The sequence below is a fragment of the Convolutriloba macropyga genome, chromosome 5, assembly GCF_964194025.1.
Source record: "Convolutriloba macropyga chromosome 5, txConMacr16.3, whole genome shotgun sequence".
Classification (NCBI taxonomy): Eukaryota; Metazoa; Xenacoelomorpha; order Acoela; family Convolutidae; genus Convolutriloba; species Convolutriloba macropyga.
The window spans coordinates 20,384,982-20,395,301 of record NC_134472.1 but is presented as its reverse complement, the minus strand read 5'-3'; the positions used below and the strand labels follow the sequence as shown (position 1 = coordinate 20,395,301).

The following is a 10,320-nucleotide window of genomic DNA, read 5'->3' as shown; positions in this document are numbered from 1 at the left end:
TCTTAACACCATATGATTTCACCCGTCTATCATTTCACCCGTCAGATTAGCAGTCGCATTACAACCATGTTTCTCATAAAATTTTATCAGATTTTCTGTTATAGTTTCATATCGAATCCAGCGTCTGCTGAGCCATGGCCCGCAAGGAAAGGCAAGCTGATAATACTACAAATATGTTAAAAAACCAATTATATAAAAGGACCAAAATAATTGTGAAATAATGGGGTTAAAATAGTAGGGGTTGAATGAATAATTATTTATTCAACCCCTACTATTTTAACCCCATTATTTCACCATTATTTTGGTCCTTTTATATAATTGGTTTTTTAACATTTGTAGTATAATCAGCTTAGGTTTCCTCGCGGGCCATCGCTCACCAGACGTCGGATTCAATATGAAACTATAACCGAAAATCTGATAAAATATTATGAGAAACATGATTAAGGGTTAAAAAGTTGGTACACTGTATTAAACATTAGTTTAGTATAGCTAATTAGTTGATCCGGATGGCTCTTAAAAAATCCCACAGGGTAAATGCATTGGTGCAGATTGCCAAAGTACGAAATCAATCCATCTTGCAAAATGGGACACTCTTGCGAAAGAACTCCCACCAGCACACTTTTCAGATTCATTGTTTATGGTCTTTGAATCATATTCTGTTGCTACGCCATATAAACAAAAGGGACCCGCAGAGCTTTCGTTAAAGCCAGGGTTCCGATAGTAAAACGGATTCCCTTCGTCGCCGAAACAGGAGTTGCCACCAGGAGTCACTCTAGTCGTGCAAACTGAATCTTCTCGACAAATTTGTCGCCTTTCAGTTACAACGGGGGAGAATGGTTTGTGTAGCTTGTTTTCTTTTAACTGAATTTCTCGCAGTTTTTTGGTCGGTGAATATTTGGAGCCAGATGTTGAACCCAGACCACACGTAGCTACTGGCGTTCCGTGTTCTTTCTCTGTGATGCAAATGCTGATAATTCGGATGCAATCCGTAATTGGTCGGCGGAGTTGGAGCAGAGCCAGGTTGTTTCCGTTTTTGACCAGCAAAAATTGGCTAAAAAAGCGCAACTTTATAGGATAGTTTATCACCCTGAGATGAATACCATAAAAGTATCATTCTTAGTAATGACACTAAATCATAAAATTTTTCAGCGAATCTTATAACACATAAACAAGGATTTCAATAGATATTCGATGATCATCAATGGCCATATTTGAAAACCTATAGTAAACAAAAAGGAAAAAGCTAAATTAATTAGTAGTATCCAAAAAATAATTACAACACTTTTCTTCTGCCCATCAGACAAAAAAAAAGTTTAGTATCATAGTTGTTACGCTAAGTCATCCCTGGAAATTTTATTTGCACACAGGAGCTCTAACAATAAAGGATAAAAAACTGAACAATAGATAATTTGAAGCACATCAAATCGTCAGATGTAAAAATTTGAAAACAAATCTGTGTTTCCATCAGACAATGATAATATCTGAATCACAGAAAACATTGAAAATTAATAGAAAAGAAAAATGTGTTACGGAGCATCTGTTATTATTTTTATTGTTTTTAAGTTCTGACTTACTAAATTATCTCATTGATCCGTAAAAGTTTTTTTGATGTTCCATTTTTCATCAAAATGTATGCAAGCAACGTTGAAAATTATTAATATTTAATATTTAAGCTTAAAACTGATTGCTTAACAATTTGTTCGATTCAAAAAATAAAAATGAATTCATGCTTTGATTTGATTTAAATTCAGATGGTAGATGATACAGAGCATTTTATACAGAATATTAAGTTTAATCAAATTACCACCTTGGACACCATACGAGTCAAATGACTCTACAAGAGGTGCCCAGAGAAAAAACGTGCAATACCTAAAAAAACAAATCGAAAACATCTTTATTATCCAAATAATATGCCCTAAGTTTAGTTCGAATCGAAAAAATCTGTTCTTTAGATACTTGTTTGGGTAATAGACTTTCTTTAGCAAGGTAGTTGAACATTTTTATTATTGAAAATCTCAAGGATTTCTTCTGAGTCTGTGTTTTAAATTTTGGTAAAGGGATGAGTGACTTAATGGATGCCCGCGTGTTCGGCATGTTACTGTCAACATCAAGAAAATTCAAAGGAGAAACTTTTGCAATCTGATCCAGGATCTCTTTTACAAGAGCGTCAAAATATAAGTCAAAAACTGACAGCACGTTGTAACGCTTGAAAAGATAGCATACATGGTCTCCTCTCTTTTTGAAAAATATAGTCTTTAAAATGCGTTTTTGTAGACAGAAAATCGAATTGAGTTTTGTTTTTTTTTGCGGAACCGTAAGCTAAAATGCCGTACGATATCATTGGTTTGGCATAACTATTATACATTTGTAATAAAAAAGTTTTCGTAAAAAAGTTTCTTGCTCGGAACCGCATTCCGTTGAATTTGGCTAATTTTTTGCCAACATATTAAATGTCTAGATCAAAATTGAGATGCTTATCTATGAACACTCCTAGATATTTGAATGAATTTACTTCTTCAAGCACTTCGCCTGATAGCAGATTTTTTGATTTTTGTACATTCCGGCCAAAACCAACAATTTTACATTTCTTACTGTTAATGACAAGTTTGTTTCTTGAGGACCAATTTTCAATCTTTTTCAAGACATTATTGAGCTTTTCCTTAATTTCCAAATTATTGCCTGATGTTAAAATTGTTGTGTCGTCTGCAAAAAGTGCTAATTTTGAATTATCTTGAACAATTTGAGGCAGATCATTGATAAACAAAAGAAACAGCAACGGGCCCAAAATTGATCCCTATGGAACACCTACATTAATTTCCATTTTTTTCGACTCTTTTGATCCGTGGACTACAAATTGTTTTCTATCTGACAGGAATGAAGCAATGAGTGAACTAATTTTTCCTCGAAAGCTTAGATTTTGTAATTTTTTTATCAGAAGTGAATGATCAATTGTGTCAAATGCCTTTTGAAAGTCAATGAAGCAAGCGAAACCCATTTTTTGTGAGTCAATAACATTTCGCATCAGTTCTGTAACTGATGCGATAGCGTGTGTGCATGAGCGTTTTGGCCGGAAACCGAACTGTTCGTTTGAGAGAAGTTGATGTTTTTCGAGGAATTCAACCATTCTTGTATTCAAGACTTTTTCAAACACTTTGCTTAGGGATGACAATAGACTAATTGGTCGATAGTTTGAAGGGTTTTCAAAACTTCCATTTTTATGTATAGGAATTACCTTAGCTGTTTTAAGACAAACCGGAAAAAACCCTTCTTGAATGCTCCTATTTATCAGCTTAGCCACATGATAGCTAACTACAGAAGCTACAAGTTTTAAAAGTTTATTACTAATTCCATCATGACCCGCTGTGCTTTTGTTTTCTAATGAACTTAGTATGTTGAATATTTCGATAGTGTTGACGGGAAATAAGAAAAAAGTTTTGTCGTGACATGGTAAAACTAGATCACTGTCTACATTGTGAAAATTTGTGTTACTCACTTTCTTCCCTACGTTGATAAAAAAGTGATTAAATTCTTCCACATCAATGTCTTTTACTGATATTTTCCTTCGCCCTAGGAATTCTTTGAACACTCTAAATTTTTGTGCTGGACTACCTGATAAAGTCAGTTTTTGATCATAGTGTTGTTTGCGAGCATTTCGCACTTCATTTGTTACTAAATTACGTAATTGCTTGAACCCGACTTCATTTTTACTATTTGGGTGAGATATGAGTGTATGATGTGCCCGATCTCTCTTGCTAATGAGATTCTTTAACCTGTTTGTCATCCAACTGTTTTTGACGATTTTCTTCTTCGTAATTGAACATTTATCATCAAAAATTTGTAGAAAGATTGAACTTAGTTCACACCATGAACTTTCAAGATCATAACTATTCATCGTGTTTAATCTATGTTGGAGAATGAAGAGGAAGTTCAAATAATTCTGTTCATTCAAAATCACGACTGTAATAAAATTCATTAGATTGAGAGCTAGAGACTGAAAAATCAAATTCATAAATTAGAGCGTAATGATCGCTGAAAGACCATTTCAGGGTTGATACTTCTTTCGATTGTTTTGACAAAATATGATCGATACATTTGCTCGTGAACTTAGTTACTCTTGTAGGTTCTGCGTTTTGCATTTCATAATTAAATGAATTGATCAAGTTTTGGTACTGTTGATGATATGCATCAGAGATATCAATATTAAAGTCACCACAAATAATAGTTACCTCTTTCATCGCGTTTATTTTGAACAATAAACTTTCAAAAGTCTCAAGGAAATTTTGAATTTTTTCCGAGGGAGGCCTGTATAGAACACAGAAATTTATTCGCTTTTTTCCGATCTCTATGGATAGGAGTAGATGTTCCAGAATTTCTTCAAAAAAGAAATTAGATTTTATCTTACAATCTTCTCGTACAAAAAAGCCAACGCCTCCTCCTTTTTTGTCGTTTCTATTTTTTACTCTCAATGGTTGATACCCTGTTATGAAATATATATCTATGGGATCGTTATCAGTGAGCCAGGTTTCGCATACAGCTATTACAGCTGGTTTGGTTTTGAGGGTTTCTAGTTGACAGCACAGTTGGTCATGATGGGATCTTAGGGATTGCACATTTATAAACAAAAGCGCTTTCGAGTGTTTATCCATTTCCAAGTAATAGATGATTGTCCAATTACTTGATATTAAAACTTTTACAAAAACACGAAGTCGAAAAGGAAGTGTACACTGCGCCTGTTTTTTAAGCCGCGTTATTTAATGTTTGAACAATCATCTATTGGGTGGAGTATTGTTGTCATTAAGTTTTTTTCCAGCTGGTGTTGCTCCCATATGATAAATATCGTCAAAATTATCAATTTCAATTACATCGCCAGGTCGTTTGTTTCGTCGCTGAGTTGACAATTGGTTAGTATTCCAGTTGTTGGCTTGGTTGCGTTAATTAGGAGATATTTTCTTGATTGCCCGTGATTCAAGATCTTCAACTGCTTTAACACTATCAACAGGTTGTGTTACACTCCCATTCTCAGTTTTTAAAAACAGTTTTACTCTACAGTTGTAGGTCGTGGTGACCAAATCCAGCTCGTTAGCGCGCTTTTGAATAGCCAAATCATGTTGGGGGAGACGTTCTTTCATATATACGGGTTTACCATTTAGTGGGTTCCTAAAATTTGCGAGCATTGGTCGACGATTGTATAATTCAATTTTATCGTTGAAGTAAATAAACTTGACAATTACCGCGGGGGGGGGGGGGGGGGGGGGGTTGTTACCTTTCCAAATACCCAAGGGATGACAGGCTTTGATTGCGTCCGCAGACATCGAATAATTCAAGCATTTGTTAAAGAAAAATAGAATTTGATCTGTTATGTTGGCGTTACCAGGTTGCAGAGGGGGGTTATTTATAATAATTGTGTCTTTGGAACTATACCGCTCCAATTGAATCACTCTGGATTCCAGTTCGGTAACTTGGTTAGTCAGAGAAACTATTTGGTCGTCTTTTTCAATAAGTTTTTTATGGAAATAAGTAAGAATGTTTCGCATTTTTTTGTCAGTAATTGAACAAATTTCAGATTCGAACGCGAATTTGGCCATGATTTTTACGTAAGCAGTGCAATAGTTTCAATTCAGTTCATGAATTAGTAAGCGACTGTTTTCGAACGTTGCTCTTTTTTGTCTGTTGCTCAATTTTCAAGTTTCAGTTTTTTATTCTTCTGATCAGAAAAACGATGAAATATGAAATATGAGAGTAATTTCTTTAAAAAGCTTAAAAAGTGACTAACCTTGGAGCTGTGACAATTCGTGAAACTCCATGACTGTATTTTGGGCTCCGTCTATCGTTAAAATCACCAACTTCAACCAGAATTGATTTGCAATCAACTGAAATAAGAGCATAAGTTAATTGATGAGACGATTTCAAAAACCAAATTGGTTACGCTACAAAATGGAAGTAACGTCTTATGTTCAATCTCAAGTAGGAGGAAAAATATAACTCTCTCCTTCATAGACCTCGTGCATAGTTTCTTTAATAACTCCCTTTTGTTTTATATTTTTCTGTATGGCAGGATTTGGAGCCACTTTAGCCGGGTTTAATTGGAAAATTAAACGCAACACCTGAACACAGCAAAGTAACCCTAAATGAAATCGGAAATTTCGTGATAGAATCCGACAAGGCGGCTCGGTAATGTGCGATGGCACATAAGGTTCCGACCCCGCCTATCCACATCCACAATTTTGGCATAATTGTCTACCAAATGAGGAACAGATAGAAAAACCCAAAAATTATTTTTTGCGAATCCCAAAAAAGCCCAAGTCTTTTTCAAAAAAGTCAGTATGAACGATAAGGTAGCCTATAAAGCAAATAACTCAGTGGAGTAAAAATTGATGCATTAGATTGCTGTAATATGTCAATATTAAGAAAGCGAGTCAAGACGAACAGCAAAATCAAACAACAACAACAACAAACATTAATTACATCAAAAAATTTATGTCCCTCTTAAAAACTAAATTTAATAACAAAGCCAACATACAGTCAGATAAACCTAAAACTAAACAAAAATAACTTATAGATCATTAGAAAACATATGCGACCAGTCCATAAAAAGGTTTGGTAACAATTATACAAAAAAAGAACAAAAACAGTAAAGTAAAAAAATTAACTTATTTTTTTGAAACAGTTAACTTCAAAGTAATAAATACCATTAGGAATCAATTAATATTACCACAAATTTACGATTACCACTGCTTCTATAGAAGGGCATTAGGACCTGTCCTTATTCATTTTTTAAAGCGGCTAAAAAGAACAACAAAGAACAAACAAAATTTCAATTGAAACTTGCCAGAAAACGCTGTCAAAACCGTTAAGCCAAATTTTGGCACTCAAAATATGTTTGATTGCGCCTTCTTCAAACAGCTATAATGTAGTACGTGGCCATTCATTAGTAAGAATAGGTAACAAGTAGACAAAAAAGCGAAGTGCTAAAGTATGTAATAAATTTAATTTTTTTTCGAAACAAAATTACATTCAATGTCATGAAAGACATTAATTACAAAAAGAGCTATTTAAATAGGGTCGTTTATTCATGAAAAAGAAGCCCTCGAGACCTGTAATTATCCAGAATTTTTTTTTGCATCTACAAAAAGATTGTCAAAGTCAAATATGACAAAAATCAAATTAATTTACTTTTCTTTGTGAAAAACCGGTGTCAAAGCCAGTAAGGTCATAACAAATTCTGTAAAAAAAAAATTTTGGGACACCAATCCCTTTTATTCCCTTGACACCCATTATGCCCAAAATGTCATATTTGACCTGTAATTAACTAACGAGATTAGGTAAAAAAAAAGAAACATAAAAAGAACAAAATTGCGAAGTTAAAAAATTATTTTTTAATTTTGGAAAACGATGGGTTTGAAAGTCATAAAAGCCATCAGCTATCTGCTAATATCAGAATATCGGTTTTTCTATTCTTCCATGAAAAGCCAATGAAAGCTATCACTAAACAGGAAATTTCATACGACCGAAACGACAAAGTATAAATGACAGTTAAGACAAAATTAAAAAATTCAATTGATTTCTTCAAGAAAGAGGCGTCGAGGCCATTAAAACGATGATTTATATCTTTCAAGATTTTAATATGTTCAATTGTGTTTTAATTTGAATGCTAATAAGGTGACATGAGAACTGTCAATAATGTGATAATGTGACAAAATTAGAAAACATGAAAAACTGGCAAATATCAAAACAAACAAAAATCTAAAATCTTGTAGTATCAAAGCCAGAAAACAATAATTTCAGGCTTAAAACTGCAACCGAGAATAAATGTTAACTCAGTAGAAAGAAGAAGCAGTCTTTTTTTGCTGACACTAAGCTGGAAGTTGAACAAATTAAGAAAAAAATAGAGGAAAAGTTATATAAGCCATTATTTATTGAAAAGTCAATTATTTTTAAAAAAAACCACCATAAACTTTCAATTAAAAAACTAAATGAATTAGCCTGGAGCTGTTTCGCAAGCGAATTGGTTGGACCTATCACTCCTGAGCTTTGATTTGATATGTTCTGTTCTTTATTATTAAAAAAAAGTCTTTTTTTAAAAAAAAAAGACCGACTGATTACAACCCGATTTTTTTGGATTGTAACAGTCCAAGAATGGCCCAAAACTAGCCTTGCTAATACTTATTGTCAGTTAGGAACAATTGATTTTTCGAATGTTGTAGATATAGATAATTTTTGAGTTGAAAACTCAAAATAAATTCTGCATTTTTGATAATCAACGAGTAAAGTTAGCAAAAAACGGCAAATTTTTTGAATACAGGTCTTTTAAAAAAAGACCGACTGATTACAACCCGATTTTTTTGGATTGTAACAGACCAAGAATGGCCCAAAACTAGCCTTGCTAATACTTATTGTCAGTTAGGAACAATTGATTTTTCGAATGTTGTAGATATAGATAATTTGTTAGTTAAAAACTCAAAATAAATTCTGCATTTTTGATAATCAACGAGTAAAGTTAGCAAAAAACGGCAAATTTTTAAATTCAGGGCACTCTCAGGGGACTCTGAAGTAGAAATAGCCCCCCTCTGAGTCTACAAAGATTGTATGAGTGTTGTTTGGGGGTGTACTGTCGGCAAATTTAATCAAAGTGGACTAAAGTAGCTTATTTCGTGCTGTTTTTGATGAAAAAGGCTAAATTTTGAAACGTTTATCCAGACTTTTCGGCAAAAAAAAAATTAAATCAAAACAATCAACAATGCTTGTTCGTCTTCAAAAATAAAATCAACTACACTATTCTTAAAAATTATAACAAATTTTAGCAAAATTGACGAAAATTTAGGCAAAAATTCCGGAAAATGTGAATAAAAACAACGTGAATTCACTCTTCTTTTCAAAGAAGTTTAAACCTCGATAACTCCCTGTAGAAAACGGAAATTAAAAAAATCTTTTTAATTCCATATTCTACGCTGGACGAGCTTTCTAATGATACCAGTCTCAACTCTGTACGATGAATATATCGAGCGGCGAAAATTCACGGAACAAAAAAAACCCATTTGAGTATATAGTTCCTCCCCCCTCAAGAGGGTCGGAACAATTAATGACCTTTAAATTGTTGACTAAAGTATTTAAGTATTTGCAAAGGCTTTATAGTTTCGAAAAAATACGAAAATCATCTTTTTATCTTAATTTTTTGCCCCGGTTGTGGTAGAAAGATTCTGTTTTGTTTTGTTGAGGTTGAAGCTACCTCTAATTTGTGAGAGCTCTCAAAGTACTGAAGAAAAACTCGATGAGTTGGTGTATCAAAAATTATTTGAACTGCCAGTCAGAAAATAGAACACACGATGTTTTTTTTTTCGTTCAACATAGTGGTCTGCAACTCACTACAACATTCAAAAAGCGCATTCAAGATTATAAACTATATTTGTGTCAATCATAATGTTTTCTAATACCACAAGTAAATTTATAGGAAACTAAAAGCGCAATGAGATTTTTGTAATGTTGTTTAGAAGTTTTGTTGTTGACAACATTTTTCTAAGATTTGGATCCGGCAGGTTTTTTCAGATCTTTTCGTAAAAGCTTCCTACGTTCGGAACTGGTCAAAAACCTCCAGGCTGCCTTAAAACGAAAAGGCTTCGAGCATCTGTTCACAAAAATACCGGTAAAAACGTTACTACCGGTAAAAACGTTTAAAAAAACGTCAAAATACCGGTAAATAACGTAAAAATGGTAACAATATTTTTTGTACGTTATCAAAAGTGCGGTGAAGCTTCTTTGTGTAATATCGACATTCGTCTCGACGCCAAAAAACGACGATAAATTATTGAAACTAACCGCTCTCTAAGCATTTAGCAGCAGTTAATACAAATCGGTAACTTATGATTGAACCTCCACAAATCAACTCATTCGTCCACCGCTTCACTAGACGCACGTAAAATGGCCTCCTTTCTGATTCGTAACCATTAACAAGATTCAGTTGCAATGACCTTCGAAAATCGGGTTTGAATAATTTAGTATTAAAATTTCGACATAAACTGGAATCGAAAAAGAAAATAAGCAAAGTACAAAATGTGAGTATATTCATTTTGACAGGAAAGTGGCGTTTGTTTTTATTGTTTCAGAATGAACAAACTCAATGTTTTGTTTGCGCAAACAAAATTCTGAGCAAATACAAATTAGGGTTCACAGTTTAGTGCAATCTATTTTCAAGTACGTCATTAAACTTGACATGTTCACCTGACATTGGGGTGAGATTAGTGACAAAAGATAGCAAAATATGCTCAGGAAGAAAGAAATATAATCAGGCAGAAAGTCCAAAAGTCAGCTCTGACCGCATAGGAC

General features: G+C 33.5%; 1 protein-coding gene across 1 annotated transcript; it reads right to left on the bottom strand.

The window, feature by feature from the left end:
- Window positions 1-362: 362 nt before the first annotated feature.
- LOC142340302 (myeloblastin-like) lies at window positions 363-10,063 on the bottom strand. Its single transcript, XM_075390877.1, has 3 exons — window positions 9,814-10,063; window positions 5,774-5,870; window positions 363-1,051 (listed from the first exon to the last, which is right to left on the bottom strand). Exons 1-3 carry the CDS (start codon window positions 10,061-10,063, stop codon window positions 514-516), a joined length of 885 nt encoding a protein of 294 aa, XP_075246992.1. The 3' UTR covers window positions 363-513.
- Between the last annotated feature and the right edge of the window lie 257 nt (window positions 10,064-10,320).

Bases quoted from the DNA above. Each gene is read 5' to 3' on its own strand.
- LOC142340302 (XM_075390877.1), bottom strand. From the start codon at position 10,063: ATGAATATACTCACATTTTGTACTTTGCTTATTTTCTTTTTCGATTCC. The intron at 5,871-9,813 runs GTTAGTTTCAAT...CTCTTATTTCAG, and splicing joins TGCTAAATGCTTAGAGAGCG to TTGATTGCAAATCAATTCTG. The intron at 1,052-5,773 runs GTTAGTCACTTT...GCGCTTTTTTAG, and splicing joins CGAATTGTCACAGCTCCAAG to CCAATTTTTGCTGGTCAAAA.